The sequence below is a fragment of the Falco cherrug genome, chromosome 4, assembly GCF_023634085.1.
Source record: "Falco cherrug isolate bFalChe1 chromosome 4, bFalChe1.pri, whole genome shotgun sequence".
In the NCBI taxonomy this organism is placed as follows: domain Eukaryota; kingdom Metazoa; phylum Chordata; class Aves; order Falconiformes; family Falconidae; genus Falco; species Falco cherrug.
In genome coordinates this window covers 95,265,450-95,284,839 of record NC_073700.1, presented here as the reverse complement: position 1 = coordinate 95,284,839, position 19,390 = coordinate 95,265,450, and the positions used below count along the sequence as shown (strand labels likewise).

At 39.9% G+C, this 19,390-nt stretch overlaps 1 protein-coding gene across 5 annotated transcripts in view; it reads right to left on the bottom strand.

Moving 5' to 3' along the window:
• Nucleotides 1-1,535: 1,535 nt before the first annotated feature.
• The window catches only part of STARD3NL (STARD3 N-terminal like), a 30,265-nt gene continuing 12,410 nt past the window's right edge, over nt 1,536-19,390 (bottom strand). For 2 of the 5 annotated variants that reach the window (XM_055707452.1, XM_055707451.1), the window contains 7 exons: nt 13,862-14,158; nt 10,970-11,047; nt 9,092-9,169; nt 7,409-7,462; nt 7,189-7,306; nt 4,564-4,662; nt 1,536-1,605 (listed from right to left, as the gene is read on the bottom strand). In XM_055707452.1, the coding sequence (XP_055563427.1) occupies nt 1,553-1,605; nt 4,564-4,662; nt 7,189-7,306; nt 7,409-7,462; nt 9,092-9,169; nt 10,970-11,047; nt 13,862-14,086 (705 nt within the window). In that variant the 5' untranslated portion in view covers nt 14,087-14,158 and the 3' untranslated portion in view covers nt 1,536-1,552. The remainder of the gene's footprint in view (nt 1,606-4,563; nt 4,663-7,188; nt 7,307-7,408; nt 7,463-9,091; nt 9,170-10,969; nt 11,048-13,861; nt 14,159-19,390) is intronic. The other 3 variants (XM_055707453.1, XM_055707455.1, XM_055707456.1) reach the window with 3 other exon arrangements.

Genomic DNA, 19,390 nt, shown 5'->3' with positions numbered 1-19,390 from the left:
CACCACCAGTACAGGAGTGGGAACTAAGTTACTTAATTTCAGAAATTTCATCCTTTTGATCCCACGTATGCAACAAAGAAATGATGTTCTGCTGCATTGCTGCAGGCAGCCACACAGTACTACACCACATTCTGCACAAAATCTGTGCAAACTGGAATCTTTGCTGCCCCAAAGTGGTACATGCGTATTTCCAGCTGAAAAAGCAACAACATCCTATAATGCATTACCCATATTTTAACATTTTTATTTTAGAAAGTGAACATATCCATTACAAAAGAAAATGCATGGAGTTAAAAAAGTAAACGTAAAACTAACGACAAATTTGCAATAACATAAAATAATTTTTCCTAGTGAGTCCCAACAATCATTAAATATACTTCCACCACAGAGAAGTTTTACTTCATTATATTATCAATCTCTTGATTAGGTACACAAAACAACACTTCCCAGTAATTATCTAGTCATTAGAAGATCAACTTCAGGAATCACTGAATAATAAAATACATTATGGACAAATATTTTCATACCACCTGGGAGGCAACCTAATATACATATGTGAACAAGGTACATCTTTGTGAGGTATTACAGTACGTGGGAACTGTTCCCTTTGCTTTCTAGCGACTAAACTCTCCTGTCAGCAGCTCCACCAGCAAGTCAGCCACAGACTCTGTTGCCAGTTTCCAAACCCCAACAACTCCCCTCAGAGATTTTCTTTCTGTAACAGATTACACGAGTCAGGATGCATCAAGGTGTGAGTCAAGAAAACAGATACTGAAAACAGGAGGCAGAAAAGAAAAGCTCACCGACCCTTCCAGACTAGTGCTAGAAGACTTCAAATCTGAAGCTTCAGCTTCTCAAGAACATTTAATACCCCCCATAGCTTGAGCTTTGCCAGGTGTGGTGAAGTGAAAGCATAGGGCAAGATAATTCCTAAAGTAAATCAAGTAATTTCCAAAATAAGGAAATAATCTCTTATATTTAACCAAAATACATTACGAAAATGTTTAAGACGCAGTGGCTCCACTGTAACCCATTTGTAGTACTAACCAGACTGAGGAGGGGAAGTACCGAAGTAGTTTTGCCCATGCAGTCTTCGAGATGTGTCTACTTGTCCTAGACCTAAACTACAGGAACATCTCTTCCTAGCACTCCTGCCATCTCCAAAGGAATAATGCTCCTTTTTTCAGAAACGAGGAGAGATTACACAACTGGCCCGCCACTCCCCTTTCCAGGACAGCCAACAAATACATGCTGGAGGTGTTATGTTCCCAGGCTGCAGCCTCTCCCGCTACACTCCAAAACAGCGCACTCAGCCCCCTGGGCTCTGGTTAGGCAGAGCTGGGGAGCAGAGGACCCCAACTACAGGCTCTCGACAGCCTGGCAGGATTTCCTGCCGCAAGGTTGCTAAGGCAGACATGCTGCATTCAAAGATGGTGAGCTCCTAAGAGTTAGCCCACCATTCAAATTAGTTGGGAAGGAACGAAGAAGAAAAAAGGATTTTTAGAAATATTCAGGTGCTGTGCAAAGGAACTTACCTGCTTTTTTGTATTTGCTATACGACGGGTTTTTCACTGTCTTGTTTTTCTTCTGAGTCTTCATCGGATCCTGAAAAGGAAGACAAGAATGCCATTAGATCAGTTGAGAGAAGAATAAAAGAAAAAAAAAACAAACCGCAAAGCAGCACACCACCGCTATAACAGCTTATCAAAAGGCAATTCAAAGCAACTATTTCCTGTAAAAATATTTACTTTTTATTTTAAATTTCTTATCTTTTTAGATGTTTCACACTGAAGGGTTGTTTTTTTTAAACAGTTACCAAACCCAAACCCCAGCACTGGGATCATTCTTGAATACCTACCCTGTCAAGGAATTCAGGTAGCAAGTGCTTCAAGTTGTCACTACAACACACTCTGGACAATCAACTCCACATTTGCTCCCTGACAAACAGATTTTCCCCACTTGCCACATCCTGCTCTTTAGAAAACAACTTCAGAAGACACTTCCAAAGCAGCCAGAAATACAGACATCAATTTGTAAACCAGCATCTAGTGTTCTGGCAAGACACTGTCTCACTAAGCCAGAAACCTAACAGCTCCCTCTGCCTCCCGCTGCCCAGTTCTCTTCTCCTCATCCCCTGCCTGCTCTCAGCTCTCCACCTTGCCGAAGCCCTGGAAGACCCCAAAAAAGACCCAGCTGGTCACAGGGCTGCGACCCTGGAGCAGCTCCTGCCGGAGGCAGCTCCTGCTGGAGGCGCTGCTTGGCAGGAAAGTGGCTTAATGGAGCAGTTGTTTCAGAGAGAGCACGAAGATACCAAGCAAACAGGGTGATCAGTGCTGAGCCGCAGTTCGGGAGACCCAGCCCAAGCCACAGATGCCTCTGCCCACACCCGAGGCAGCTGTCAGTCCCTGCAGCAGTCAGCCCTTGTCAGGGACCGCTGAAGAAATTACCAGTCCGTGCACTTTGCCATACTGGTCTTGGGAAGTTTAAATGAAACTCACACACAGGGAAAAAAAAAAACAGGTGAGTACATGTCTTGGGTTTTTGCCATCAATTTAGGGCTGAACTATGGATGCACGTTCTCTTTGACAAGGAAGTAAAAAAAGAAAGAAGTGTTAATCCTTTTTTTTGGCCAAACTACTCTAAAGTCTTCTCTTCTTGGAATAGCATACCTGCCTTTCATCTTGAAGCTTATATTGTACAGAAACTGAAGAAATCTCTTTCCAGACTGGTTTTCCGCTTGCTACCTCCTACTTGGCAACCAAGTCTAATGTTGAAGGTGAAGGGGTCAACCCCTATAAAGAAGTGGATGGAAAAGGGTATGACAGTGGACACGTGCACCTTCAAGGAAGACAAAAAGATAAATACGCTGAAAATTCCAGCAGAGCCTGTTTTAAAGGTCACCTCCTGACAGCAAAGACTTGTTTTTGGACATGTTGCCATGTCTGCAGAGGGTTTATTCCCTTCTGCACTGTCATGTGGAATAGTTTATCTCTAAACATTTTCCCAATCAATATGTCAGGCAAATTGACCAAAAATTGTTCTATTAGAACAATCCATAGTTGTGTTGTCTGAAAGAAATGCAGAATTTTGCAGCACATATTTTTAATGGTGAGCTATTTTTACTGCACAACATTAACAGTTTCAGAATACTCTATGACTACCAGTGTGTGCGTTTTAGTTCAGATATATTCACTTGACTGTTTCTTTTGTTTCTCATACCCATAAAGGGTGCTTAAATTTACTCGGCAGTTAGGGCAGACTAGGAGAACGAACGTGCACTGTTACTGAAACCCAGGTTACATGCAGCCATTCCCTGCAGCCACCACCCACGTGCTGAGGCACGATAGCTCACACTGACCTAGCCAAACTACCAAGGAAAACCTGCGAGCTCCACTGACACTTCCTCTCACACTGTATATGCTATTGCCAAAAAAATCCCAGGCTGAATCCAGTATACTACTTCCAACCGTTATTCCTCAAGATAGACTCACCGCTTTAACTAAAATGTATTTTCACTTTGAATCGTTATTTATACTTGACATTGTCTTAATGCTTTGTCAGCCCTAGATGGAGCTCTAAGACATTCATTACGCCAAGATGCTCGGCAACCACAGAGACAGCCATTAAACTGAAAAATATCAGCAACATGTGTAACTCTATAATGCACGACAGGCAAACATAGTTGTAGCAACTAGCAGATATTAATATTTGAAATATATTGCATAACACAGCATAGCTTTACATAAGAGATTTACATTTTAGTGTAAAAAGCCTGACATAGGATTTGGGGGTTCACACCGAGTCCTCAAGTAACTTAAATTTACTCAACCCATGAAGAAATTACTCATTTCCTTGAAATGCCTGCAAACACATTTGGAAGTCCTGCAGTATTTACTACTTTTTTTTTTTTTTTTTTTTGATTACTTGGCTCATACCTCAAGTCGAACAAAGAACATGATATGCGCAGGTAAAGTGTAATTAACACTTACCCCCAAGTTAATACACCTACACCGTTAGCCTTTTTAGACAGAGAGGGCTTTTTCTTTTAGTTACGCGAAAAGAAAAGAGCCTCTGACCGACATTGCAGTTTGCTTTAGAGCAGCTTCAGGTCCCCTATCCCAAGATACTATAAAGCTCCAAATTTAGGCTGGATTAAATAGTGCATTCCTGCATAAACACTACTGCTAGCAAATAAAAGATCACAGAATATCTCAAGTTGGAAGGGACCCACAAAAATCATCAATGGCAGAAACAAACAATAACCGCCTCCTTTCAGCAGCGGTACCATTTTCTTTAAGATTTACCTTGTTTTTAACAACTTTAGGTCATGTCAGAAGTTCCATTAACTACACGTATTGTAATTCAGCTGATAGGTAGTAACTAAACTGAATGACTAAATAAAAAAGAATCTGTCATTTTAGGACTGCAAAGTACGCTTTTCATTTAAAAAGGAAATTAATTTTTTTCCCTTCACCCTTGCCCTGCCTTACCCACTGAAGGGGTGAAATATGCAGGACTTTAATGTCAATACCAAAAAGACATTCGCTATGCAAACGTAATTACCTGCCACAGATTCAGGAGGAGAATAGAACTGCCCGTCAGAGAGGACTCCTGGGTGAAGAAGAGCTGCTCGTTCAGAAGCATCCTGTGCTATCAAAAATCCTAAAAGGGAAACACAAAACAAATCAAAAAACAATCCTCAGTGCTATCACACAGCATTTTAAAGATCAAGTACCAATGAAGAATCTTGTATAACTTCAGGCAGATAAGGAGACACACTAGCAAAAACCAGAGATACTGTACACACGAATTAAGGAACCCTTCCTTCTGCTATGTGCAACTGTATGATTAGCATGCCATATGTAAATTCATCAATATTCACTGGGTAACTAAAACTCTAAAATACATTTTTAATGATCAGTGAGCTGCCATGCAAAACCAAATAAACTATTTTCTCACTTTGCCACTGTAAGACTCCTCATTAATGACCTGCTTTCACCTGCCCGTCTCAACATACCTAGTTACTTCAAGCTCCAACTCATTTTGGCTCAATTTCATCTAACATCAGGAAAATTATTTGGAAATAACACAGGGCTATTCTAGTGTTTAATGACAAAGACAAAAACCAAAAGAGGTTGGAAGAGAACTAATTAATCTCATCCTTACTGCCATCAACAAATCTTCTAATAATAACAGGCCAAGATGGCATTTCAGGTCAACCTAAGGCTACTGAGCATCCTTTGCTCTTTGCCACATGAAGACGGATGGGGGAAAAAAGAGCCCCAAACCTTGATGTTTACCTGAATCAGGACAGCTATCTGAGGTAGCAGCAGTTATTTAAAAATAAAAAACCAAACCTCTTTTCAACTCAAGCTACTATTTTTACATACCAATTTATCTTATTGACCAGTTCAAAGTCTCCAAAGGAGACATCTCTTTTACTTATATATCCACCCTGTCCAAAAGATGAAGGTTAGTCTCCATACTTAATAATGAATCACAGGATACTAGAAGACACATACTGGTTGGATTTTAGCTTTAAATCCTGATCACAGAAGGAAACTTTTAGAGCTTGAAGTCTCCTCCAGTGGAAAGACAGTTTTGCCCTTTTTTCTTTGTCTTTCTATTTTATTATTATTTTTATAGTTACAGGCAAAACCTCTCCAAATTATGAGCACTGTTGCATTGGGCAAAAAAATTGCTGTGGTGGGTTTTCTTTGTTTGGTCGGGTTTTTTTTAATAAAACAGAACAGTAAGGTGGAAAAAAGTCAGCTTTCACTCCCATCAGACACAGGAGAGAAAACCCACCTGTTCAAAAAGCAAAACCTATTAAAATCTGTTTTCATTGTCTGTCTCATTTAAAAGCAAATATGGCACTATATAAGTATCACCATGCAACCCAATTCAAACATACCTATCATTTGTCTGACTTAATTGCTTGAAATCAGCATTTTCCAGTATAACCGCACCTTTTTTGGGAAATATGCAGAGTTTAACTAAAAAGCATGTCTTTCTAAATACACACCATCTATTTCAAGCTCAGTAGAAATGAAGAAAGCGTCACTAAATCACACCCACAAGGATTTAGCAATAATATCTCGATTTCATGAATATAATCATCAGGTATTTACACGTGTATGTATCAAAATATGAATATGTATTCTAAAAAATGCACAAGTCTCTGAACCAGATTTCTTATCTATTGAGACAGAAGTGTGATGCAGCTGTATTTCCACACACCCCTCAAAAGAGAGGGGAGGATAAAAAGTTACCCTAGGTTTCCATTTCTCTAGGAAAAAAAACCACTTACTTAACCAACTTCTTCTTTCTTGGAGTGGTGGAAAAGAGGGAAGGGATCAAAGTAGAAAGATTGCATTTCAGAGCACTAAAAAAAATGGAGGCATCTATGCCCATGTACAGTTTTCCTTTTTACCTAATAACAGGCAAACATGCCCTTCCAACAGTGTTTCGTCCTGTTTTTCAGGTAATGATGCACAAACAACAGGTTCACTGTACAGTTACTCTCCTGCTCACAACAGGTTAACTGTACAATTACTGTCCTGCTGTTGAAACTCACAAAACATCTGTAGCAGAAATCTATGCTTTCTTTTCCTCACCACTCAAGCAATACTCTCTTTCAACTAAATCAATGGGATTCCTGCATTTAGTTGAACACAGCGAGTGTCAGATGACCCGCTGCCTCATCTCAAAGAGGCTGAAATTCACATTTGCTCTGGTCTCATTCTGTCTGTGCATGAAGCAGACACTCCACAATACTTCTCTGCTTCCCCTTTTCCACCTCAAAAGAAGTTAGTGACATTGAGTTAGTTATTGTGTCTACTCTTCCTAAAAGATACCTACTCAATGCATTACCCAGAAAATAAATTTTTACAAGCTCCAGACAGTTAAATCTTCTTAAATATCTTAAGCATACAGAATATGTACGTTCCCAAGTGCCTGACAATTTGCTGATCTGGCCCTTGCAACTTTCAACTTTGCCTCCCTCAATTAATTAAACCTCCACTTCTCTGAAGGCGTATGTTCCTTTCCAGAAAAGGAATTACTATTTAATTTTTCCCACAGCCTTTCAGATTTTGAGAAGCTGAAAGCAGCATTCTTCAGCCAGATAACATAGGATTGAATGTTGCCAACTGCTGCAGCGGCTGAGGGGAAATATCAAAAGCTTACTGTTTTCTTCTTCAGCTTCTTGCGGTAACACTTTAAAGTCCAAGAACCAAGTTTCAATCCAGGCAAGTATGAAGGATATGATGGGCAGCACATAGCCAAATGCACCCTGTGAGAACAGCTTGAAGGAAACAAAACCACACAACATTACAGAAATTACCCTGAAGAATCTTGGTTTCAAGAAAACAACAAAGTAAAACAAACATTTGATTAGAATATATACCTGTGAAATAATTACTTTTGCTAATAAAAAGGCACTGGTCACTGCTGTTGTAAACTGAAAGAGATAGGGTAAGAATAGTTAAGACTAATAAATGGATTTACTTTCTTATTTCTGCCATTATCTATCAGTTGTAACTTTAAATATTTACCAAATTTACCAACAACAGCAAGATCATAGATTAATAAAAAAAAAAAAGTAACAAGTATGGTACACTTAAAAGTGTTATTAAAATAACCCCCATATAAAAGTAACTTTTAATACAGACATCTCCAAATCCTGATTTCCATACAGCAAATAGGCGGTTTAGATGCTACACATATGCTCAGTTATATAAACTGTGATCTTGCTGTATAATGAAGATCCAGTATTGCATTCTCCAAGTCCCTTAAAAAAAATAATAAATCTATCTATGTGTTTGGGAAAAAGCAAACAAATTGCTCCAAATGCCTTTCACTGCCATACAAATAAAAGATTCATTTCAAATGCCAAATCATCTTTGTAGAAGTAAATTTGAATTAATATTTTAATTCACACACTGATATTGTGAAAAATTAATCACTTTGAAGACCTGATACTCCCTGACATATTTTAAAAAAATGGAAGGCTGCATAAAATGTCTGAAAAAAAACCCAGAAAAAAAGCAGGGGAGAGTACTGTTCACTTAAGGAAGGCTCCCACATCTAGTAGCGCATTCAAGTCCAGCAATTCTTTAAATAATAGCAGAACCTAACTAGCTTCTGGTAAGCACAGGTGGGATTTTAAGATTAACGGCTTCTGCAAAACCTTCAGTGAAGCTTTATATATCTAATTGCTTACTACCACGATGGCTTCAGTCTCACCACCTCACAAACAACTGCATCAAGTTGGAGGATGTCATTGGAAGAAAGACTCTAAAGCTACACAGCTAAGAGTAAGGGATTTCGCAAGGCACGCACTTAAAAACCCCACTATCAGAACAGCAGTTACTATTATGTATGTGTTTGTGCCATGCTAATACCACCATTTAAAAAGCAATCATGGCGTGTGATTGCACATGAACACGTTCCACATGCACCTACCACAGTCTAAGGGAAAAAGTCTAAGATTTATAGCACAGTAAGCCAGCAATACGCCCACTGTATTCTAATCTATAGTACTGACTGGTGGAAGTACGAACATCATCAGGTTTGGCTTCTTTCTCATCCACACAGTACAGCTGCATTACAGGTATTTTCTCAAAGCCACTGTGATTGCCTACAGTTCTCAAGAATTTTATGAAGCAATACAGGTGCTAGTGCTCAAGGGCTGGCACCTAAGCGTGTGGGAGTTAACGGACAGCTGGTTCTCTGGTACAGTAACGCTAATTCTTTTTGAATACTGTTCACTATCTCAAATGCAAATATATTTCAAATATTCATTAACAAGTCAGAGGTAACAAGCAGACTAGCCATCCATACTGGATTCAAAATAAGTCTTCAATTTGTATTAACATGATACCTAATAAGGACCACACCCACTGTGCTATTAACTTCTTGTCTTTAGGCTGAAAATCTTCCAGAACAGAAGTTTTTCATCTGTTACTGTACAGTGAATTTTTATATATAGCATCAAGATGATTCTTAACATACAAGCGTTAAGAGGCATCTAAAATTTTGTGTTTGATCCATTCTAGTTAAAACTCCGTTATGCTTGGCTACTACTCACAGCTATTGCCCACCAATGGCGCAGTCTGCACATTGCATATGCAAGTATTAACACCTTAAATCGAAAGACTGCCAGTAGCTATAGAGAAAGGAAAAAAATATTTGTTGGTTAATTCAGAACATAGAAGAACCACAAGATTCTCAGCTCACTGAACATAGTAACTGCTTACAAAACAACTTAAACAGGACAATCAGAGTTCTGTTATCAAGAAACAAATTTGAGTGTGTGCTTATAAAACACACATAGAATGTAATTTCCCACTTGTAAAGCAAACAGCACCACTCACATGCCTACACAGGCTCAAATATGCAAGTATGTGCAATTCCAAAAATAAGTTAAAAACGTAAGAAAGCTAAACAAAGTAAGTGCATGATCACTTTAACTAACTGGAATCTACGCATCTATAAATCTAGATGTAGTTAATCCAGCAAATTCCTTGAGCATCACGGTGAATCTCACTGATCTTACTAGCGTGCTAATGTGCAAGAATATCATTAAAACCTATAAAGATTTCACAAACATCTTTTTTTGACACAAAATGGGAATAATTTTGAAAACCAATTTTCTACGTACTACATTTTTTTTATTTATTGAAATATTAACTTTGCAGCAATCAATTATTCTTTATGGACATGTCTGCAATAGCAGGCCGGTCCAAATATTTTGCAGTAAAGTTACACAATTTCTAGGCCAGAAAATTAAATCAATAGCAGACAGATGAGATTTCTGAATCAGGGACCCTAACCCTCAATTCCCCTGTTTATTTTTTGATATAGATTGCCTCCAACTTGTTTTAAAAGGTGTGTTCAGAATCTAAGAAATGTGAAACAAATGCATAAAAATTAAGAGAAGTCAAGGACGGACATGGCCAGAGGTATAATGAACTCATTTAATCTTACACAAATATAGATGTTTCAGAAACAGAAGAAAACCTGTATAAACCCACAAATTATTTTGCAGAATTCAATAACCTAGTCCCTTCCCAGGAAATAAAAGTCTATTATTATACATTACACGTTTTTAACCTTTGGTTCAACTACAGGGCGAAGTGATTTGCAAAGCATCAACATTTACAGGTAACACTTTTTTGCTTTCTGCAGTAAGGTATATCATGGAGAACCTGCCAGCAAAATAATGAGAGAGAAAGGGAGAAGTAGCTTAGTTTGCTAGCTTAAGAAATTTTTGTAGCTGGTACCTCATTCTATTTGATACAGCAAATGGTCCGGTCCAATGCAGAAGCAAGGATGGGGTTTTTTTATCATTTCTGAATATAGTCATCACTATAAAATGACTGATACCAAACCAACTCATCTCTGCCAGGCAAGACATGGTAAAATTAATGATCTTGCAAAAACATGGAGCCCTTTAGAAGAACTGTAAAGAAACAGCTTTTACTTTGAGATCAGTAACTTGGCCCATGCAGTGCAAAATGCATTGCAACTACAGAGCTACAGCGCTGCTGAAAGACACTCTCCTCACTGCAACTGACATTTCTCTCCATGGACAAAAACATCGATTTAAACAAAATGATGTTACAGCTGGAGGACTACTGGTCTTGTTCCCTTAACAAACTATCTTTATGCCACATCAATCTCCCATTCTGGACTGAGTTTTTCATCTCCTCTTCCGTGACCCCAAAGCAGAAGATGTCCCTAAGTGTCCCTAAGCATCTCTATCCACAGGCTCCACGAGCCTGCTGCCAAAACAGGACTGGGCAATCCCTAGGTGGGTGAAATTTGGCACAAGTCCTTCTGGTTTAAATTATCAAGAAAAAAATCAAGCCTTTCACAAGACTCAAACTAGGGAATATCTGTGGAAGGAAGAACATGGGAAAACTACACTTTCGCTGCTTTTTTTCTTTTTTTAAAGAACACTTACAAATATATCAAAATATGAAGAAGAGTAGTCATACTGTAGGACTTCTTTCTCTAAGGTAGTCTCAATGCCTCCTTTCACCTACAAAGAAACAACAACACACACACAGCTTTAGAACAGAAGTTACTGAAGGCAAAATACACACAAATCTGATAGGCGAAATTAACAGCTCCCCAGTGATGTACAAGAAGATCACTAAACTAAGTACAGAGGTCATATATGCTAAAATTGTCAATTTCAAGATTAGTCCTTATTTGGTTTTCATGATTATATACAATTTTCAAAGTGAAAACACCTAGGACTATGACCTGGCCTATGCAAGCTACATTTCAGACTGTCCCAAAATAAAAGCAAACAAGTTGTTGAGGGAAGAAGAAATTATTAACTGTAAGGTATTAAAGAAAATTCACAAAGCATTTTATGCCTCGTAAGTAGGATCCAAACAGCTGATCAAAAAGCCACCTAGAAACTACCTCCAAGTTAGTCACATTAGCAAACAGAAAATAAAAGTAACTGAATTCATACTGCAGATCATCTCCTCTCAGCATACATCTATTTGTTTAAAGAGAGCTGAGAAAAAAATCCCGCTGTAAAAAACACAGAAGCTACAACTGTTAGACCATTCTGCCACAAATAACTAACACCCAAGTTTAATTCTTTCATTGCTTGAGAAGATTCAAAACTACATCTTTAGCCAGTGTTTCCTTCCAGTGGAAAGATTTATCACTTTTCTGTTCAAACTGGGTCAGTAAGAAAATAATTACAGATGTACTGGGTCAGAGGGTGAGAGGAGTATGTATCTTAGTTGGGAGTGAAAAACCTTAGTGTTCACATCCCATTGTTTTCAATATTAAATTCAGTAATTAAGCACTGCATGAAATAGTTCTGTAAAGCACTGGGAAACTATGAGCAGAAGGCTTTAGTATTGAATTTGACTACTGTCATCCTTTTAAAGAAAGGAGCTACCAAAGCATGCCAACAACATACGCTCACCATCTCAAAGCACTACAGTCTAGACACTTGCACACTTTTTCCAACGATACTGCTGGACAGTGTTTTTCTGAGACTAATTCCAACTCCAAATTTCCTCTATTTCTTCTCCTCTCCCTCCTCTCTATGGCTACCTGACAAATAACTTTCTAAATATAGCTTCCCCTTGGTCGCTTTACTGCATCAGATGTGATCATCTGTTTCCAGCATAAATAAGGAAAACCAACACACCCCCTTCCAAGCTGTTCACTGCGTGGCTGCATGCGCACCATGTTAACATAAAGATGAACAGAAATCCATCACAGCCTTGAGTTAGGGTTTGCTCAAACTACCATGGAGCTAATTCCTGAAGAGTTTAAAAAACAAATTACACCTAAGCACACTGGATAAGAGTGACAAAGGGAAAACAATACTTACAGGAACTCTGGCAGCAGTTCTGGTCCCATTACTTATGCAGCAGTGATGAACAGCCCTAATGCAGTGCTATTTGACTTCCCAATGAACAAAACAATTCAAAAAACAGAGCAAAACACCCCTAACCTGTGTCAGATCCCAGGTATCAAAAGATAGCTTCTAATATGACTTCTGAAGACAAAAAAACCACCTGTTTTTCATCCCTGCTGACATTTGGCAGTACAGGACTCCAGTATGTTCTCCTCAAAACAAAGCTTTTCACAAAGAAAACTGCTAGAATCTTGAAGTCCCTTAATGCTGTGGCATTCAAAACGGAACATCATGAGCTGGTAGCATTTTCTATACATATATATTCATATATATTCTATAAATATACTGAGAGCACTAATATGAAAATCTGTACTCTGAATCCTCGACAAGAGATACAAACCCAGACTCTGCTCCTCTTAGTCGAACAAGCTGTTGAGAAACTGGCCAAAAAAAAAAAAAAAAGAAATGCATCAGAACACTATGCTGCTTTTCTGAGACAGGCTAACTTTATGCACTGGATACAACAGTCTTTCCACCTAGAGGGGCAACAGTCACAAAATTACAGCATTCAGGCAAGCACAGTGTGCTTTCTCAAATTAAACTGGAAAGTGTATTTTTCACTACAGCAGTGAACTACTTGAACAGTCAGCTCCCAAAACTTTGCAATGTCAGATCAATAACCAAGGTTATTTATCTTGTAAAGGAATGCTGACAAAAAATGTTTACTCAAGATCTTTCTTGTCTAGGAAACTTCATTCCTCCAATTTTTCCTGTATGCCCTTTCTTAAATGAATACCTGAGATTATAGCTTAAAACCCATCTCAAGAACTGGGATGCTACTTATGAAATAATGACAAATCAGCTATCCTACTGCTTTCTGGAAATTTCAGGAAAACCGCCTTGTTTTGAAAATTACAAATGCTGGAGTTTAAAGGTGGCAACTGTGGGAGTTTATGTTGTTTAAATGCACACAGCCATACATGACACAATGTATAGTATACTAATTTTACCTCAAAGAAAATACATCACAGCAAAAGAAAGGGTCTGGCCATTAGAAGTCTTTCCAGGGACTAACACCTCAGTGAAATATCGCTGACTTTGAGTTACTCAGAAAGCAAACTCTTGAATACTGTTAACATTCACACATATTGCCAAATTCAGACACACAGTACTTGCTGCTTGAAAAGTTCACTGGATTTCTAATGATTTCTTCAGCACAGGTCATAGACTACAGGAACATCAAAATGTTTAATGATAAGAAGATAATAAATCATGTATCCTAATGACTAAAAGTAGATGCAGTTGAGTCAATCATATGTTATTGAAAGCTTAACAGTAAGAAGCTGCTTTAATTTAAATAGATTCATGGCATATAATTTGGGATAGAAAAGAGCAACTTAATAACCACTCCTGAAGTGAACAAATAAATTGAAATCTAAGGGTACTGAAAAGACAACTCACATTTAATTCTATTATCCACAGCAAGGTTATGAATAAGAGATCAAATGTAACAAACAAACAGAAAGTCCTTCTGACATCCGATATGCCTTTCTTCTCTCTGCCTTCATATGACTCAATCCTTGCCATCAGCTGCGCTGGGTTGATGGAGTGGACATCCCGCAAGGAAGGACAGGATTCCACATGGCTACTGTGAGCATTTTCTGCATCACCTGGCACCCGATTCATCCTGGGTTTGCTTAGAGTGGTGGTCTTCCAGTTTCACCATCACTAGAAGGCTGATCCATACAGGAAGAATTTCTAAATAAAGAAAGAAAAGCAAAACACATTAGTTACCAAACCCCCCAGAATTCCAGCAGGTATTTTCATCTTACTATGGCAGTTCTCTTTTTGCTAAACTGATGACAAGTAGGTTTTACAAATTGTTTCTAAAATAAGATCTATCTAGGCTCTCTTCATGTCTCAGAGGATTTATGAAACAAGAGGAGTAATGTTCAATTAGACTGGTGGGAATAAGGGAGCGCTGTCCAGATTTAGAAGGCTCCATTCTCCACATTGTTAGAGTGAGACCATTAAACATGAATGAATACAGAGCATGATGCTGTGCATCTTCAAGGTTTCCAATTCTGATTTAAATGCTCTCAACAGGAAGCTAACTTAGAGGAAGTTCCACACACCATTCCTGAAAAATGGCAGTGTTAGCTCCCAGCACAACCAAAGCTGACACAACCGAAAGATTAAAAGTACATTAAACCCCCTGTATACTATATTAATCATTCTATAAAGCAAATACACTGCTATTTGTTCTATAGATAAATTCAGCTGCTATGACAAGTTACATTGTCAGATGGGGTGTCACTGAAAAATCTGTATGCAACCCAGTGGTTAAAGGTAATGCAATTATCGTAAGACTGTTCTGACTACAAGGCTTTTAAAAAAACTCAAAAAACAACACAGGTTAAATTTCTTATAAAACTGGAGCAGTTTGATGTGTGATTCACTCCATTACTCCATGAGAACCTTTTTTCCAATTAAAGCTTCTAGAAAGAGTTGACTAAGAAGGTCACAAAAGCTTCAAGGAAACATAAAGAAAAAAATAATTTTATGTAAAATACTCAAAAGATTAAGCTATACATCCCACAACACAGATCACATCAGACAACCTCCAGTAACACTGAGGGAATAGCTTTTTGAAATTCAAGACCAAAAGTTTGTCTCTTGCTGTGTGGGCTGCCTTTCAGTAAACTGCAGAACAAAAAGAGGAACCTTTGCCTCTTCTATTCCAACAGTGTTTCAGATCCACGTCTGCAAGAACAGTCAGTCGAAGCACAACAGGAAAAGCAGACAGGGCATCTGTAACACACCACTAAGCAAACGCAAGGACACGGGGAAAAGAAAGGTGGAGCAGGGAGCTGCCAGTGCACACTCATCACAGCCAAGGAAGAGGCGGGCCAGCCAGGGACACCCAATGTCCTGGTCAAGTCACACATAACAGCCTTTAGGTAGTTCAAAGTCTGCTTTTCGTAGGCTGTGTCATGAGAATGGTAACAAACCCGCACCGAAACTGAAACGACCTTGCCTGCATAAACAAGCAGTCAGAGGCACACCAAGCCAGTTATCCATCACCATCGCACTGTGGTAGCTGGCTGTGGGTCAAACCAAGCACAAGGCCAAGCGCAAGCACAGGCAGGCTACTGCCACTCTGCTCCTGCCCGGCAGTCAGCCCCAGGATGCTCCTGCCCATGGCTTTCCAAAGCCAACCCGAGGTGTATGTCTTGTGGTTCTCAGCCATAAATCACGGGACCAGGAAAGCTGACAGGCCTTTCACTGGACCTATCTCCTTTAAAGAGGTATGAGCAGAGCACAAGACAACAGAAATTAGGAAGTGGGAATATGAGACTGAGATAATCAGTTTCATCATTAATCAGAAGAAAATAAAGACAGAAATTGTTGTATGGCACTCACTCCTGTTTCAAGATCTTTTCAAGCAGATTTACAACTGACCAACTCCATTATTTCTCATTGCCGTCCTCTTGTTTACCTGACTTCAGGATTTGTGCAATGACTTTTCCCAGTAAGTACTAGCCTCAGCTCTGTTAACACATGCTCCCTCCCTTCCCCCAAGTCATGCACAAATTAGAATTTATAAACACCGTTAGGCAAGTGGACAAACTTTGAAGCTAAACAGAACTTGTATCAGGTTTCTACCTTAAAAAAAAAAACAACAAACCACACAAAAACACCCTAACAAAACTAACCACACTTGTACAGTTACAGTACTGAAAGGACCAAGTTTTACAGTACAAACATGAATGCAGATTTACTCCACATTAAGAATTCCAGTGAACCTGCTTCTCTCCAACTATCCCATGTTAATATACATTTTAAGTCAGAAATTGTTCTGCAATTATTCTATACCTCTGTTTCAAATACCAGCCACCAAACCTTATTCTACAAATCACGTTTATCTGTTATTTTGATATTATTCACGTTATCTCAAACACCTGTCTACTCAAAAGAGAACATATCATTTAACTATTTACTATGCAAAAACATATTTCAGTACAGTACACAATAAAGTTGAGTAGAAACATGGTTATCTCATAATGTTCCCTAGTACAACTAGTCCATACCCAAGGATTCATGTTGCTTGACAGAAAAAACATTTTGAAAAGTAAGTAAAACTTCTGAAGAACTACCATTTATGCTGCCCTATCTTCCCCTGAACACAAAACACCATTAATTTCATTAGTACCATCAGACTCACAATTCTATAGAATACAAAAGAAAATGAAATGGTTCAGTTCAGCTGAAAGGGACCCACAATGATCACCTGGTCCAAGTACCTGACTGCTTCAGGGCTGACCAGAAGCTAAATCATGGTTTTAAGGGCATTGTCCAAATGCCTCTTAAACACTGACAGGTTTGGGGCATTGACCTCCTCTCCAGGAAGCCTTGATGGGAAAAGGCTTTAACTTTGAACAGAACAGAGCTATAAATAACCAGTATTTTCTTAGAAGATCTCAAAGTGAAGCTCACATGGTACTGCACACCAGAAAACAAGATGATGCTGTGCCTGCCACAGGACCCTCATAGGGCTCTACATGGAGCCAACATTTCGCTTTCTGCCTGCAAATGCTATTTAGCTTTATGCTTGCAGCAGAGGAGGTAAATCCTAAATGAAAGGAGACGTCCTAATTTTGGAGTATTGTTTAGGTTTGTGTTGTTACGCATCCTGGCACCAGGTAGCTGCAGGGTACCAGATTCCAATGGCAAAGGAGATCACTGACACTGTTATATTCCTAATGAGAGAAGACACATAACCATCTTTGGCTGCCCTTCTCAGCCTGTTTTATGGGTTTGTAGAAAAGACACGGGGGACCAAATCCAGGTGTAAAGGTTCCTAAACACCCACATTTCTTCTCAGGCAATGCAAATCCCTGAAACACCTGCCCAGCCTGACTCGGTACCCGTGGGGTTTGCTCATGCAGGCGCTGCTCACTCGGAGCCCAACAGCCCCGTGGGGACCAGCCTCCATCTCCTCCGTGGCAAGGAGGCCTTGGGTAGATTTGACCTTTCAGGCTCACTTCAAGGAAGCACCGGACATTTGCACCTCCTGCTGAAGCGGCCAGATTGAGCACAAAACCATCTCTAGGTGCTGGAAATCAACAGTCAGCGCTTATGACCCTGTCCTCTCCTTTCCAAGAAAAGTTTCTTAGTTAACTGAGCTGCTGAATTTGGACAGGGAAAGCGCCTAACTCCCTTCCATTTAATTTCCACCTTGTGCTAGCGCACGCTGCCAAAATGATATTGCCCTTAGGATTATTTCTTCCAACAGTCTCACTCCTACAGATGTGGATGAAAAGGACAGATGGTCCCCGTGGGAGACATTAGCAGAAATCATCAGAGGGAGAAGGCCAGAACAAAGCAAGGCAGGACACGTTCCCATGCACCTGCTGCCTCTCCCATCGCACCAGCCACCCGAGCTGGACTTGTGAAATGGGCAATGGCAACAGCTAAGCCACGGGAAGGCAAAGTGCTGTTGTGCTTCAAAGAGTGGCGCCAGTATGGCCCGTGTTAGAGCAGCGCTCGTATGATGCCAGGCGCTGCTTGCAAATGAAATCTGCCTCCCCGGAGGATCTTTTCTAAGAGCAGAAGGAAATGTTGGATGTTGCCTCCCTGCAAGTCATGTCCCAGGCAGCCAAAAGCACCAGGCAAGGCTGGCCAAGCACAATACATCTTTCAAGCTTCCTCCTTTATTTCTACAGCAGCTGCTTGAAACACAGCTGTCAAAGGGCTTTCTTTACAGCAGGAAGATGTATGTGGCATGTGTTTGGTCAGGTGTCTCAAGCGCTACAATGAACTTTGGGCCACCTGAACCCGAGGGTGTGAGCACAATCCCCACACTCGAGCGCTGTAAACAGCACTTGCTTTGTAGCGATAACGCTCACGCTCAAGTGCCCTGCTGCGTAACAGCGGTTCATAGGAAACTGTTTGGGATGAGATATGAACCCAAGATGTGGCCGACAGTGGCCATAGTTAAAACAGAAAAGCCAAGAAACTGTGAACAAACGAGAAAAGCCAAGTAACACCTGCACTTCCAAAAAAATTTCCATCTACATTGGCTAAAAGGAGTGACCTTTGGTTTTTTGATGTGGCAGTCGGTGCCAATTATATAGGAAATTGTTACTTCCAGTCTGGATTGTTGCTAGATACAGCACAGTACAGGAATGCAATTAGTACAGCTAGAGCTAATTCTTTTGGGATGTGCTCCTTCAGCATCCCTTTGCCCCACAGGGCCCTCTGAAAAGAGGAAGCATGGTCTTAGAATGCACTGGCTACTGGTTAATTTTCCAGCATCACTCAAAACATTGCGTTTAGCTTTAAAAGTCCATATAGTCTGAATTCCTTCCTACTGACAGTCTGCCTTTTGCCTCAGAGCTGTCTGGACAGGGGGCTCTCGCGGCAAGGGAATTAATCTCCAGCCTCCCTCTGATGGCTGATCCATCAGACACCCATCTGGACACATGCGAGGGCCTCTCGTCACACTGAGCTGTCACCAAAACGTTGAGATCCTTTAACAGAATAAACATAGCCTGGCAGCTTTCTGCACACTGATTAGCACCACAAAATGTGTGTTAGAAGACTGTTTTCCATAGTGTCTTTCATTAATTACAAAACCAGTCTTAAGTACGTTCCTTTGTAACCAAGTAACATAATCAGTCATTTAATCACACCAGCATTCTCAGGTGGTTTCAGGCAGGTGTATAAAAAGCAAAATCTTCAGTCCTTCTTTGCAGCTATCTTACAGGTGCGGAGAGGCACTGGCCTTTTAGTGTTGGATGGCCAGCTAGCCAGCCACCTCCATACCCATCTCAGCATGACCAGCAACAACCTTCCTCTTCACTAAATCACTGCAGGATTCATTTAAAAAATCATCAGCCACCTTTATGCACACAGCTGGAGAGTAAAGCATATCCTTGCAGACAGCTGTGCCACTAACTGCATCACACTGACCCACCAGTGCTTGAA